The sequence below is a fragment of the Austrofundulus limnaeus genome, unplaced genomic scaffold (assembly GCF_001266775.1).
Source record: "Austrofundulus limnaeus strain Quisiro unplaced genomic scaffold, Austrofundulus_limnaeus-1.0 Scaffold112, whole genome shotgun sequence".
In the NCBI taxonomy this organism is placed as follows: Eukaryota; Metazoa; Chordata; class Actinopteri; order Cyprinodontiformes; family Rivulidae; genus Austrofundulus; species Austrofundulus limnaeus.
In genome coordinates, this window is record NW_013952514.1 from 499,416 (window position 1) to 515,602 (window position 16,187).

The window sequence follows — 16,187 nt, forward strand, 5'->3', positions numbered from 1 at the left end:
TTTTCTTAAGAAAAATTATATTACTGATGTTTCAGTAAAAATAAAACAGTGATTTATAAAAGCACAATGAAAATGAAAAACATGGTGATGATTTCTGTGCTTCATTAGTCTATTTCAGGCACGATCAAAGAATAGAAGTGATTCTATATTCTTTGTGACATGTCGTTATTATGATTAACAAATGCTTTAAACATTCTGAATCATGAAATGACCCATCATGGCCTAAAATAAGAGTTCAGCGTTCCTGCCAGTTCTCAGGCCTGTGCGAGACCTGCTTTGAGGCAGTAATTCCTGTTTCTTCACTCGAGGTGACCCCTACATGTGAGTGAAATCTGTTCATAAGTGGAGTGCTGTGTTTTGCCGTGCGGCTGTACTTGGAGCTCCTCCTGGTTGACAAAGCTCCTCACTATTTCTTAAGGCTGATATTCACCATCCCCTGAGAGAAAGATTAAGTAACATCGATGGAGCAGTGAAATGAGAATTTAGCTCAACTTATTTTATCGTCGCATAGTGCAGTGTCCTCATTACTGGACACAAAGCTCATGTTCGTCAGTTCATTTCTCCCATCGTCATTTGCAGAGAGATTGTCAGACTGATCTTTTTAAGACAGACTCATCGTCAGACTGGTGGGAGCATTGTACCTTTTTCAACTGAGAACCATGGTTCAGATTTAGTGGAGCTGACCCAGTGGTCTCACACTCAGCTGTGAACTGCTTCTGCTAATATCCATTGTATGACATCATATCCGGGGTTTGATCAGGTTTACTGTAAACATTGTAAGAACACACGATTTGTGGCCATTTTGTTGTAGGTCTTAGGAGCCACAGACAGGCTTGTAGTGAAATGATGTCTTTAGATGTGAAAATAAATGTTCAACTGAGAGCTTAATCGGTTTTCTGCGCATGATTTGGGCTTCCAAATTAAATAATTGTTTGCAACTGGTGACCCCGTTGTATTGAGAGTTCATCAACAGCGACAAGTATTTTATATCACTGTACGCGATTGCAGTCTACTCGTTGCTTTCGTTGCAACAAATGGGAGGCGCCTCAGAACAAAGGTGGGTCTTGACTCTGGCATAAAGCTGTGGGTCACGTGTTCAACACCTTTTCCTGAGCCTCCACAGCCAGGGTGGGGATTCAGGAACTAGACTAGATCTGAGTTATGTGTGGTAAACTCCACATTTCTGTAAATAAATATTGAAGTCTGAGAATTGAATTGATCTCTTGCACATAATTTGGTCTCTTGTTTGTACATGATCTTTCACTTACAAAAGCATTTCTGGTACATAAAATCTTTGCAACATCTCAGATGTAATCCCTTTCAGGACACAGGCATAAACCTTCTCCAGATCCACACAAAACATGCAGATCACTGTGTAACCACCTTCCCATGACCCCCTCAGCAGTATGCAGGGGTGAAGAACTGGTCTGTTGTTCCAAGACCTTAACAAAATCTATACTGCTCCTCCTTGAGCCAAGGTTTGACAATTGATTAAAGGCTCTTTTCTAACACCCAGGAGTAAATTTTCCCTGGCAGGCCATGATAGTTGCAGCAATGTCTAAAAATGTTGAACAGTATTATGCAACATAGTGCAACAGCTCTCGGAATATTAAAGCACAAGAATGGTACAGATACTTTGTGTTTGTACTTGTATTTAGATATTTTTGGACCCTTTTATCCTCATTTAACCTTTCACAAATGCTGTCTTGTCCCAGATGTTGTCTCCTCTTGCATCTGTACTTATTCACTCGTTACCATCAAAGTGTTGACTCTTTCTTTCAAGTAGTGTGTCCTCACAAGTCATCCCCCCCATCTCCCCTTCCTCCCTGATTCTCATTGGAGAAATAGATTAGGTCTTAAAGGAATCAAACTCATCTTTCTTTCTTTCTTTCTTTCTTTCTTTCTTTCTTTCTTTCTTTCTTTCTTTCTTTCTTTCTTTCTTTCTTTCTTTCTTCCTACCATTTATTGCCTTCATCTGTTTTCATTGTGCCTTTTAAGTGGTTCGGCTGAGATTTATAATCGTCAGAAAGCATATTTCTCACACATGAAGTTGTGTTTGTAATAATAATGTGGAAATAGCACAGTTGTAACAGTTTCATCAGCTTTTATTGAAATTGTGATTTACCTCGTGCTTTGTGATGTGACTCCACATTACTTAAAGCATACAGGCAACATAGGGGTGTCTTGTTTCTAATTGTGAGTGTGTTTGTGCCTGACAGAGAGTCGTAAAAAAGGGTGAAGGTGTCAGGAAAAGGTGCGTTTTTTTGTGACTAGTACACCTGCTTCAGTGGTTAAAGTGCACAAAACCTCACTTCATCAATCAGCATGCACCTGTTTTTACTCACGTACATGGACACACAAACACAGCGAGTGGTGGCAGATAGGCGACATCTAAAGCTTGTAGGGTCAGTCATTAATAAAGTGCACCAGATGGTTTGTCTGGAACACAACTGTGCTGAATAGCCACAGGAGGGATGGATGAAGAACTAGGTAGGCGATGCCTGAGATAGACAGAGGAGGTTAAAAAAAGGAGGAAGGGTAAAAAATTATTGGCAACTAAAATGAAAGGAGAGAATTGGGAGAGTCAGAGCGTGTCAAATAAAGAGAAAACTCTTCAGCTAGGCTTTTAGGAGTGCACCGTAACCCTTTTTGGCAGCACAGGTTGTGAGGTTCCCACTTTGCTGTGGTGGAATCAGTGTTTATACTTTATAGCTTTCTTCTGTTTGGGGCCTCAGACATGACCATTTAATATGGGTTTCTTTTTCTGTGTCTAGTGTTGAAATAAGGTAAAGAAAATAGCATTTACTGGGCTACCAAAGTTGTGTTTTTCTTTTTGTTGTTTTTGGCTCTGTGCCTGTAGTACAAACACTTTGTGGGAAAAAAAAGAGTCAAGACTTAGCTGTCTATTTTTTTTATCTGAAATTTATTTTGTACTATCACAAAAGGGTGACCAATTAGTATTGTGTTAAAACTTTGAATTCAGCATTTGGGGGGAAAAAACTATTTTTAACACTAACTCTGCCTCCATGCAAAAAGCAATTTTTGTTTTTTTGTTTTGTTTTATGTTATTTTGTTTATTGCAAGCATTTAAATGTTTTTAGATATGAGATAATTTCAAGATTCCGAATTCCAGCCATCGCCATAGGAAAGGCACAGACATTTAGCAAATAAGCAAAGCGGAAAAAGAAGCATCCTCCCACTGAGGTCCAGGTGTTTGGTAGTTTTCTCTCCTATTACCTGCTGTAATAAATGATGTGGGAGAAAAGACTGGATATCTGGGAGAGTAGACACAGATGGAGAAAATAGGAGACCACAGGGATGGGAGAAGAAAAGAGGGCATGTTGAGAATAAAGGGATGTGAGTGCTATTAGCTTGGATCTCCATAATCATTCCCAAGTGACTGGAACTTAGCCTTGATAAATGGACTTAGTGAATGGATGGATGGTGTGTGTGTGTGTGTGTGTGTGTGTGTGTGTGTGTGTGTGTGTGTGTGTGTGTGTGTGTGTGTGTTTGGCCGTCTCTTTGTAAAGATGTGGTGAAAAGGAGCAGCTGCAGAAGGGAAGTGGAGAAAAAAAAAGAAAAAGTGATAGTTTATTAGCTGCTCTGGTGGGACAGTGTTTTTAATTTCCCCCGGTCATAATTGGTTAAGAACTCCATTACCCATGAGGCAACAGTGCACCAGCTGTCAAAGTTAAACAGCTGCTCTGCCACTAGTAGCTCCATCTTCCAGCTTCCCTATCATTTATCTATGCCTGAACATATGTCTGTGCTGGCTTGTTTCCTTCTGTGTCTGAATTTGAGACAGAACTTCCTCACATCATCTGGAGGGATAATAACACTTAGTTGAAAGTAGTCTAACGGGCTTTAAGGGTGAGTTGATGGTTAAGTTGCCATCTAAGGCTTCATGAGTCTTCACTTGATTAATGAGCACCTAATAGTAGAAGACATCACATTGTATTGTAAGAATCCAAAGTTTTCTTTGTCACATCAAGGGGATTTATTTTTTTTTTACCTCTGCATTACAACACTGTTGTTTATAGAATAATTTGATGTAGCCTAAGGAACTAACGTAACAGTTTGTTGTGTATTTATTAATTTGGGTTGTGGTGTGAGAGGGGTATATTAAGTGTCATCATGTCTCTGATCAAAAAATAGGAAAAATAAAATGTTTCTGCACCGCTATATAGTCGTAACCCCCTCAATCAAACTAGAATGGACCGGAATGGAAGCTAGTGGAGGCCGGGGTGTGAAGCCCCTCGTTTGGATTTAAAGAGACAGCCTCAAAACGAGTTGATCTGAGACACCTCAAAAAAGGGGTGAAAGAGGGCCTTGTGGAGTTACAATAAGGTCAAATTCAGACCAAAGCATTGCAGTTCTACCTTATATAGACTCCAACTGAATGATTTAAATGTGTAAAAGAAGGATTTAAATACATGATATGTCTGCTTTAAAGGGGCAACATCATGTAAAATCAAGTTTTTTGAGCTTTGTATCATGTTATGTTGTTATCCCCACATCACATCACATCACATTTTAGTAGCCAGTTTCTGACCGAAAGTCTTTTCAGCTTTGTCATTATTTTTTCTAAAGTTCAGTATTTTTGTAGTTAAAGCCTTTTCAGTATTGTGCAAGTATTTTTGTGTTATAGTAACTGGTTTTAAGCAAAACGTATGAGCACTTTTCACACAGTCGCACAGTGCTTCGCTCTCTCTCTCTCCCTCTACACTGGTGTTATGTTCAAATCTGTGTATGAACACATTACAAACGTGTTATGTCAGTTCCCTTTAGATGCAACATCCGTCTCTGGCGACAACAACAGATGGACGTCAAGATAACAGCCATCGTTCATCATTATTATAGTGACACTTTCAAAGATTTGCGACTAGAATAGCTTTCTAGCTCTGGGTTGGGCATGCAAGATTAACTTCTTCACTTTACTGATTGCACCCCACACACATGCACACATACATGTTTGCCCAGCTATACATTTGGGGACATTCCATTGACTTCCATTATATTTCTACAGCCTAACCCTGACCACAAACCCTAAGGCTAACCTCACAGGTACCTACCCGACCCTAAAACTAACCTAAACTCAATTCACACCTTGGTCCTAAACCCACCCCCCAACCCACCAGTGGCATTTAAACCAAACAGGGTCTCGACTTAGGTCCCGAAATGCACCAGTTGTCCCCAAATGAAGGCGTTTTGTCTTAAAATTTCCCCCAAATGTCACCAAAAACAAACCCACACACACAGACACACACACTTAGAAATCCTAAAATTCATTGCTGACTTGTAAATAATTATGAAGTTTCCTTTTATGCTTTACCCTGCTTTAGTCTAAATATTTAGCACTCAAAACACTTAAAGATAATATGATAATATTTAGAGGTGTAACAGAACTCAACAGAACTCACCTGTGTCACTTGAAAATGAAATATTCAGCAAAGATTTGGACTGCGGGATGTACGATAGAAGAAACAGATTAGTCATTCACTGTATGAATGAGTGTGTGTTTGTGTTTTTTGCTGTTTAACTAAACTATTTCAACTGCGTATTCAATGGTGGTTGAGAAAATCCTACCTATAGTAAAACCTGACCTAAAGTCCACAGTGAGCGTCTCAGGATACACAATGATGGTGAAAGTGATGAAGTGTTGGCAGGAGAGGTGAGAATAGTGTTGAAGAGTAATGAAGGAAGCATTGTTCTCATTCAAGGTGCTCCTGACAAATAAAAAAAAGAAAGTCAGAGTAGAAGAAATTGTAGAGGGACAGACTTGTGAAGGGAAGAATGGCTGAATGATTAGTGAGTTTCCTCCCCTTTGGAAAGGGGGAAAAAAACAAAAGAACGTGTGGAAAAGTCAAAGAAAATGAGAAAAAAAGATGATGTGAGGATTCTGGAGAGCCCTCTGGCAGAAGAAGAAAGGAGGACTCATCTGCAAACAAGAATGAGACGAGTGTGGAAAGACAAGGCCAATGATTACAGGATTGTGTGGATCAGAAGAGCCTCATGTGAATACCGAGTGAGTTGTAGAGGGTTAGAAATGTACCACAGGGAAACAAAATAAGTGAAGAGACACAGATGGGAATAAGAGAGATTTGAGCAACAGACTGTGAGACATTCAGTGAAGGATGGGCCTTAATAAAGCGACAGGATGAAAGTACAAGTCAAAAGTAAGCAAAGAAAATAACCCCACTTTGTAACAACTCTACCTTAAAAACTTGATTTCTTATCTTATCTTGTTAGTTTACTTTCAAAATCTTCATGGTTGTCTATTACTATTCCAATGAAGTTGGAACATTGTTTAAATGAAAAATAAAAACAATGCAATATATTGTAAATCTTTTTCAACCTATATTCAGTTGAGTGCACTACAAAAAGAAGATATTTAATGTTTGAACTGATAATTTTTTTTCAAATATTCACTTATTTTGAACTTGATGCTGTTAAACATTATAAAAAAGCTTTAAAGGGTCATGTTTACTACTGTGATACATCACCTTTCCTTTTAACAACACTCTATAAGCCTTTGGGAACTGAAGACACTAATTGTTGAAGATTTGTAGGTGGAATTCTTTCCCATTTTTGCTTGATGTAAATTTTCAGTTTCTCAACAGTGCTGGGTCTCTGTTGTCATATTTTGCACTTCATAATGCGCCACACATTTTCAGTGGGGTCTGGACTGCATGCAGGCCAGTCTAGTACCTGTACTCTTTTACTTCGAAGCCACGCTGTTGGAACACATGCAGAATGTGGCTTGTCGTTGTCTTGCTGAAATAAGCAGAGACGTCCCTGATGTGGCTTGGATGACAGCAGATGTTGCTCCAAAACCTGTCATGTACCTTTCAGCATTAATGGTGATAACAATCCGGACAGTCCTTTTCCTTGTTACTTGTTTCCTTGATTTCCAAAAATAATTTGAGATGTGGACTCCCCAGACCACAGGACACTTTTCCACTTTGTGTCAGTCCATCTCAAATAAAGCTCAGGCCCAGTTGTTCACAAAGTGGTGAACCTCGCCCCATCCTTGCTTTTGAACGACTGAGCCTTTCAGGGACGCTCCATTTATACCCAATCATGACACTCACTGTTTGCAATTAGCCTTTTCACATGTGGAATGCTCCAAACAAGTGTTTTTTTGAGCATTTCTCATCTTTCCCAGTCTTTTATTTCCCATTTCCTAGCTTTTTTTGTTGCAGGCATCAAAGTAAAAATGAGTGAATATTTGAAAAAATAAATAAATAAAAATAAAGTTTATCCATTTGAATGAACATTAAATTTCTTGTCATTGTAGTGTACTCAATAGAGTATAGGTTAAAAAGGATTTGTAAATCATCATGTTCTGTTTTTACTTTTGTTTTACACAACATCCCAACTTAATTGGAATTGCGGTTGTATTTCACTACAGATAATGTTTATTTTTCAATTAGTTTTTTCTCTTCTAGATTCAAGCCTTTTCAATATTAGCTACAGTATTGACATCTGTTTGAAAACAAAGCAATAAATCATGCCGTTGATCTGTTTTAAGAATACTGATTGCAAAATGTAAAGACAATGTAAAAAATAAAAAATGTGGGTGTGTGGCGATGAACGTACTCCCTTTAGCTGCAGGAGCATATCCATACATCTTTCCCTTTTAGCTAGACGGGGTCTAATCAACACACTAATTAGAGTCTAATGTAGGAACAACTGTCACACATCAAACATTCATGTCTTGCTCTTATGCAACACATTGCATGTTACAGATGTGATAAACCGAGGCCAAACTTTGAGTGAACTTCTCTGCTACAGCTGCAGCAGAACAAATAAAATGTTTCCCCACTGTTAAATCCATAGATTTAAAAAAACTTGTAAGCACAGCTGTAAGCACATGGTAATGTGTTTTTTTCTTCCTTCTTTGAAAGTCAACCCAATAAGTTAATATATGAAGCCGTGTTGTGTGTTTCCATATGAATACCACATGTCGTTTCCTTTTTACTTTACGAGGCGAGCAGAGGAGGATGAGGATATGCCAAAAAGCCAGATGTTAGATCAGAAGTGAAGATATAAAAAGATGTACATTTAGGATTGAGGACAATTGAAAGAGGAAAAATGTTGTCTAAGTTAGTTACAGTCTGGATTTCTTAGAAAAGCTGAACAGTTTGTACACATGAAGCTCCTCATTTTACCTGTATAATTATAAAAAAAAATGCATCTAAATCTAGTCATAAAAATAACTAATTCAAGCAAATATTTGTAACTATTTAACCACTAATGTCTTATTTGTGACTTTGTTATTCATATAATTAACCTTTTAAATGATGCATTTATATATTTTTTATTTGTGTCTACAGAAGAAGCAAAGGACAAAAGAACTCTCCAAAGTCTTCCACTCCTACAACCCTTATGATCACAAGGTAAAATCTTTTAATGTTTCTGTTTGAATGTGTTTCAGTTTTTCTAAAACTTGGGATGCAAATGAAAAGCTTTTTTACTCCTCTCTGATTCAGTAAAGCCCTGAGTGTTTAGTATTGTTTCCCAGAGAGCAGAGGCCTTTATTCAGTGCCAGTATGAGTTGTTTTAGGTTGCTGTCTTTATATTTTATTAATAGCTGTTGTGAGTTTGTTGTCTTCTCAAGATTGGCTATCAGCGCTGTAGTGGATGCGGACAGCACAAGTGTTTGTCTCTGATTACATGAGGAGAGATTGATTCCTGAAGTCAGAGACGGATCTTGATCAGCGAGTGTTTACGCCACATGAGCATTTTTGTGGGGGTTTCTGTGTCAAGTTAACTGAAATCAAACCAAATACACTTTTTTTTAGGCAGGGAAGGTTGTTTCTGAGCTGTACAAAAGAAAAATCATGACAGCAGTTATTATATTCATCTCATTATTAAAAAATATGTTCCGTTACTATTTTTTGCTGTTATGAAAAAATCAGGGGTCAAATTTTTTATCGAACAATTATGATAAAAGTAATGATGTCATGTGGAAAACATGCAACCTATAAAATACAAAATGGATGAGTTTTTTTTTGTGTGTGTGTGTGTCTATTTTTTATTTTTTTTCATCATTTGTGTTTGTCTTCAACCCCGCCAGTGTTAGAACATTTAATTTGGGAAAGTTTGAGTTCATACAGTACTTTTTTGTTGAATTTGGAGCCTGTTGCGTGTTTATTTGGTACACACTAATTAAAAGAATTTGAGCGAGATCACGTTTTTACTTTTGCAGGCATCCGTTGTCACCTCCCACACAAAAAAAGTCACTTACACACACAGATGCGCACAAATGTAAAGAAACACTCCACAGCAACATATGTTGAACAGACATTCACACACAAGTCCATACTAACGTAGCTGACACAAACACAGAATGTGACCTGAACATAGTTAATTGGGAATATTTGTAATTCATTATCACATTTGTGTCTAAATCAGATACATAGTGTTTGTGAGCATGCTCTCTTATCGATGTAGAGAAATAAACAATGTAGTGGTGTGTCCTGTTTGACTTGCTGTTTTAAAAGCATCACTAAATGCTTTTCTTTTCTGTTTACTGAAGCTCTGTAAAGAAACTGATGGATGAAAGTTTACATTTGATTTGATCTTCTGCAGATGTGTAGAAACTTTTGTATCTCTGACACTGATACATAGTACAAGAATTAAATATTCTTCTTTTCTGTACAAAATGATAAAGTTTTAAAGCTCGAGATCTTGATTTTTACATCAGTCACTGTAATTTAAGACTTTTCTCAGTGTTGCAATGTTTGGCAAAATACTTATTCTCTAAATAACTTCTATTTCAGTGTGTGTGTCTTTGTATACATTTTCTATTTATATGCTCAGGTACACAGTTGCCCTAATGTATCTATGTCTCTGTTAGCAAAATATCTTAATAAAACACAGGGTAGATTTTCAAACCAAAGTAAAGTTTATTGATATATCGCCTTTTATACAGCGACGTGTAGTAGAAAGAGCTTTACAGCAGATAAGAAAAAAGGAACACAAAGGAAATGCAACAAATAAGCAGACAACAACCACATGCAAGATAATTTCAAACAGCAAGATGAAATAATGGTGGTTGAGACATAAATGGACTAAGGAACAGAGGGAGCAGATTGTCATAAAACCTTCAGAAGGGTGTAGATTAGGGATGGGTAACTGGTGGCCCGTGGGCTGAATACGGCTCTTCAGCTCGCTAAAGTAAGTGTTATTTTTTTTGTTTGCTTCAAATGTTTTGTATTCATACTTATTAAACAAGAGTACAACTGTAATAATTACAACACATATGTAAAATGATTTATTTATATGGTAAATGGTAAATGGTACTGAACTTATAGAGCGCTTTTCAAGTCCCTCCGGACCCCAAAGCGCTTTACACTAACAGACATTCACCCATTCACACTCACATTCACACACTGATGATGGCAAACTACACTGTAGCCACAGCTGCCCTGGGGCACACTGACAGAGGTGGGGCTGCCATGCATCGGCGCCACCGGACCCTCTGACCACCATCAGTAGGCAAGGTGGGTGAAGTGTCTTGCCCAAGGACACAACGACTGAGACGGCTGGACGGGGGATCGAACCAGTGACCTTCAGGTTCCAGGACGACTCCCCTAACCACTCCGCCACAGCCGCCCCCCCATATATGATGACAACTCTTTTAATTAAAGCTATTGCTTAAATGTAAGTAGGTTTAAGGCAAAATTATGTCTATTCAGGTGTATGTTGCTTCATTTTTCTGTGCTCTTGTGCAGATATTGAGGTAAAATTTGGTCTGGCTCAGAGTTGTCATAAACACCTGCTCTGAGCACAAACAAATTGTGTCTAATCTTTGTTTAAAACTTTGGCCTGCAAAGCAGCATACAGTCCTGAGATGCTAATTTTTTTTAATTGCAAGAAACACATAGGCTGCCACTGAAAAAGTGAATTATTACTTTAAAAGCACTGTTATTCTTAGCTTGTGCACAACCTGCTGAACCATATTGATTTTAAACTTAAAACACAGGATGAAACATGAATGCAATCATAGCTCCAGACTTTCTCAAACCTTTAAACTCAAGACAAACTGGTAACGTGTGGTATTTTAAGATATAAAATTCCTATAAAATAATTTAAATGTCATGTCACATTTAATAGCTGCATATACTTAAGCTTTATTTAAAACTTAAAGCCAGCTAACACCTAAATAACCATCTATATATATACTGTATATAACGTTATCAGTATATAAAATGACTCTAAAGTAATTTGGTTCATTACATAAACCTTTCACACATGAAAATGTTTAAAATATGCATGTTTTCTGTAAATCTTTTAATGCTGCTAAACCTCTAGGCACACTAAATGCTTATCCATTTTTGCCTATATTGTGAATATGTGCCAATAAATCTCCTTAAAATACAAACCCAGTTAGCCATAAGCTATGATTTAATGACAAGCGATCTAATGTCAAGCATGCTTCCTCACAGATCAAACACGATGCCGCTTGTCCTTGCTCACATCCGCACACCTTGGATATGTGAAAGCAGGTCATTGGATTAAGTTTATAAAGCCCTAAGATAAAAATAAAAATGGAGTCTAATTTTATCCCCCGTTATCTCCAGTTTACATTACATTTATTTATTTGTGTTTGCTTAGCTTGTGGTTTTTATAGGAATGTTATGTGTTTATGAACACTTCTACGTGTGTTTGGGTAGATGGGGGAAAAAAGAAGACAGAGGAATTTTGTTTTAAACTGAATTTTAAAAGCACTATTCTGTAGTTATATAAATGTTAAAGAGTAAGTTGGGAAGATAGTGGTGAAGCTTTACGGAGCTTCAGGCTTCAAACCAAATTAATCAGTAGTTACAACAAACTAATTGTTTTTGTGTAGTCTGCTTCTTTTATAATATCCCATGACTATCTATAAATACCAACAAATAAAGGACATTAAAAACTAACACCCAAATATAGTTGTCAGTAAAATCGCAAAGCTTTTCTTTTGCCTTTTCTTTTCTTTAGTTCTTTTTCTCTCACTTTGTGTCTATATTTCCAACTATGTGCTGATGTGTGTGTTAAATGTTCTCTTGTGTGTTCATATGAATTACAGTTGCTCTCTTCTATTGTTTATATGTTTCAGAGCTCAGAGTGTGTACGTGTGTGCGCATTTGTGATGATTAATGTGAGGTATCCTTTAGCCAGATGGTGCTGAACAAGGCACATCCATCAGCATTGAAAAGACCAGTGGGCAGAAAGCTGGCAGAGCAATTTGTTTAGGGCCAACGCCCCCAGTGGGCACTCACAAACACACACATGCCCACCGACTCTTCGACTGTGTAACCCTGAGTCGAGTTGGAGCAGAGTGTTGTGTTTCAGAATGCACCTTTTTGCTTGTTTTGTTGCGTTCCCTGTCCTACCTGAGTTGCAGTGCCTTATTACTGGGAACGAGGATGGCATTAGAGTTTAAGACCCTGTGTACTCCCCACTGAGCAATAGGTGTTGATTTAACACTGAGGCTGGTTGTAGCCACTGTTATTTCTCAACATCTTGACCTAGATTTAGACAGCATTTAAAACAAGAACTTTAGTTTTTCTTACTTTGTTTTGTGTTAAATAAACTATTTAAAATACTAAAGATAAACTGCTTAACTCTGTAAATCATGCAAAAACTCCAGCTGGAATTTTGACACTGATTTTACAAAGGTGAATTTTCACTCAAAAAACATTTTTTCAAATGTGTTTTGATCCTACATGTCAAAAAAATCAGTAATTTTGCTCAGTTGAGAGGTAAAAAAGAAGAAAATTAGGGTTAAGATGTATTTATATATTATTTATTGCAGTGGCAGGAGAAAACATTACAGCAAACATATCCCCCCTAAAGGAGATATAGATACTTTATTAATGTATAGTATTTAAATATATACCCGAGAAACACATAATATTGGCCCTTTAACATGGTATTTAGTTATTTTTTTATTTCACTTATCTGTGCTTGTATATAAATATGTTCATGTCATCCAGACAGTATTTGACCTGTTAAAATATGGGAACAAATCCCAGTTAAACATAACATATTGCTGATATTATCACAAGTTTGTTAGATTACCTTTTTTTTTTACTTTAATTATGTCCAGTTATACACAGCAATTCTAGGGTGCTTTCTATCTGGTTTTCTGCCTCAACAATGTCAGTTTATACATCTGCAAGTGTGTAAATGTGTAGTCAGAAAAGGAACAAAAGTACACACACACACACACACACACACTCTTCTGTCCCTTTGCCACATCACTGTGTCATCTGTTGTAAAGTTGTGATCCCTGAAGGCTCTGTCCTCCCAGGCTGAGGTTGTAAAGCACCCATCATGCCTAAAATATTCTCAGCATTGTGTGCAAGTGTCGTCGCACTCAGCTGTCTCTGGGAGAGCGAACCCTCTCCCCTCTCAGCACACAAGTCTCCTGAGAGCACACGCACTCATACATTCTCATCGCCATGTTCATAGGCCTGAATGACAGGGGTGACAGTTCTCCCTGTGGCAAGAGAGGAGGGACAAGCTGTCAACATGGCCCACTGCACCTGCCCAGCCACACGACACACACATACGCACACTATCAGTGAGCAGGACAGGGGAAAAAAAAGGAATACTGTATGAGAAATGAAACAGTAGATGTGCAAAAAAGTGAAAGGAACAATGCCAGAGGAAATAAAACTATTGTAGAAAAGAAGCACAATTAAATTCACTATCCATACTCAGTTTAAATCTTAGTTTGCCTCTCAGTCATTGACACAATTACATTTTGAAGAAGAGAAACAATATAATTAGTCTGATATGTCTCTTCTTACGCAACAGATCTCATTTTAATAGCCTGCGTATAACAAAACTGCACAATTAACATTCTTACTGATTTTTTTTCTTTAGAATGAGATTTTGTTCTGCATTGTAAGAACCTAATCTCAATCATTTCCAGACCTGCAATTTGTGGTAGTTCTGTAGTCCTTCCTTGTCAATCTGTAAGAGAGGATGAAGGAGGAAGAAAAGACAAAAATAATGTTGTGTTTAGTTCTCCGTTAGTCTGTCGTTGGTGCTCAATGAAAGATTTTGTCCCCATTGTTTTTCAAACGTTTTTTTTTTTTTCAAATATCTGATTATGACAGTTACATGCCTTTCAGGTTAATTTCTCACAGTTTTCAGCCTCATTATCTGCTATCATGCAAATACAGTTTACTTCAGCTTCACCTTTTTTATTCTGACAGCTGCGATGTCATGTTACATGCTCCTGTCTTTACCTTTCATATAGTGTAAACATGATCTGTGTGGATTTACACCCCCCACATGTAATCTTTAAAAGTGCATCATAACAGATATTATAAATCCTATACATAATAGAGTATATGCAATTTTAAAAGGAGATTTTACTGTAAAGAACATTAGTGCAGCCATTTAATTGGCCTTTCACATGATTTGTTTTGTATTACATTGTTTTTACCCCTTGAGCACCTACACTTTATTTACCTTGAAGCAGATGTACAGCTTATTGAGCTGTTTGTGAATCTGAGACTTAAAACAAAGTTGACTAAAAAGCAGGAGTAGTATAATTAATTGTTGCTTTAATAGGGCAACATATTACCCACTGTAAAGAATAATATTCCATTTATTAGAATCAGGGTGTCCGCGGGTCCTTAAAAAGTCTTAAATTTACATATCTTAAAGACCTTAAAACGTCTTAAATTTGTTTTAAAAATGTGCAAGTTGGTCTTAAATTTGTTACTCAAAGGTCTTAAAATTTGTCAGGCAGATGCGATTAAAGTTCTCCATCTCCCCTGGCCGTCTCTGCAGAACCATCGCTTATATTTTCGGTCTTAAATTTCATTCAAAATGGTATTAAAAAGGTCTTAAATAGTCTTAAATTTGACTTGCCTGCAGATACCCTGATCTAAGAAAACCAGTATGGAGCTAAAAGAAAATTTTTTCTTAAAATCTTTCATCCACATTTTAATTTTGCTCAGCAATTTTGTTCTTTTAATTGAACTTTTTGGGAGACCACAGTCTGAATAGTTTAAATGTTAAGGATGCACAAGAGGGACTTCGGCCACACACTAATAGAATCTAACAATAGTAGAAACACATACAAAATTGTCCAATTACAAATTCTAATTGTGTCCAACAGACATTGGCCTTTCAAAAAATTCGGAGTTCCTAATTGGTGTGATTAAAAGCAAATCCTCATTTTAGCTGTGCTGTTTTTACCCCCAGGGACAGACAGAGTGTAAATCTGATGCCTAAAGTGGGAACCTGGCATGTCTTCTCCAAAGCTGGAAACATGCCGGCACTTCACAGTCTGAAGTTAATGGCTTTACTCTCATTTATCCATCAGCTTGCATCATTGTCTCCTTTGGTTTTGCATCAACATAGAAAGAATACAACCATTTTTGTTAAGAGGTGTTTGCATCAATCAGGATCTGCCAAAATGCAACTAACTGGTTCAAGATTTGTCTTTTTTTATTCTAGTTGCATTTTGTATGTTAAATGACATTAGCCAAGTGTGTAGTTCTTGTTCTGTTGTGTTTTTTTAATGTCTGTCTATTACTACCAGTATTAAATCAGATCACCCCTTTAAGAAAATAAGGATAACTTGAACCTTGAAAGTAGTACCATTGCATTTTAAAACATTTTAATATCCAAATAACATTTTATGGTGCTTCAAGCATGAGGAAAATCACTAATTGTGTCTTTATCTGTTTGAATATAAAACAACCCAAAAAAATTTCCATGAAAAAAAAAAAGGTAGAAACACTTTTTATGCCTTCTTCAGTCTTGCCTCTGTGCTCACACATCCACCCATAGCTGTTGTCCAGCAGAAACGGTGGGGTTTTCAGCTCCTCCAGTATACTTTGTGCAGAACATCTGAGTAGAGGGGTGGTGGGAGTGTTTGTAGGGAGGGAAAGTGAAAGTGGCAGTGAACAGAATGAAGGAAGGGGCGGGGGGGTTGGGCCTTGTGTTACTAAATGGTTTTCTGGAAAGGAGAATGAATGCTTTCTTATTTATTTAACAGGCCTCCTGTTCAGACAGGATCTTTTGAAAAGGCGTGTGTTTTGTTGTTGATGTGTGTATTTCTTTCTTTTCTCTCTACCATGCAGCTGCTCTGTAAGAAAATGTACGTGTGTGTGTGTGTGTGTGTGTGTGTGTGTGTGTGTGTGTGTGTGTGTGTGTGTGTGTGTGTGTGTGTG

General features: G+C 37.4%; 1 protein-coding gene across 1 annotated transcript in view; it reads left to right on the plus strand.

Annotated features, from left to right (window-relative positions):
• cdkal1 (CDK5 regulatory subunit associated protein 1-like 1) overlaps positions 1 to 16,187 on the plus strand; it is a 276,863-nt gene that overhangs the window by 200,040 nt on the left and 60,636 nt on the right. The window contains exon 12 of the mRNA XM_014014250.1: positions 8,337 to 8,399. Coding sequence (XP_013869704.1) covers positions 8,337 to 8,399 — 63 coding nt within the window. The remainder of the gene's footprint in view (positions 1 to 8,336; positions 8,400 to 16,187) is intronic.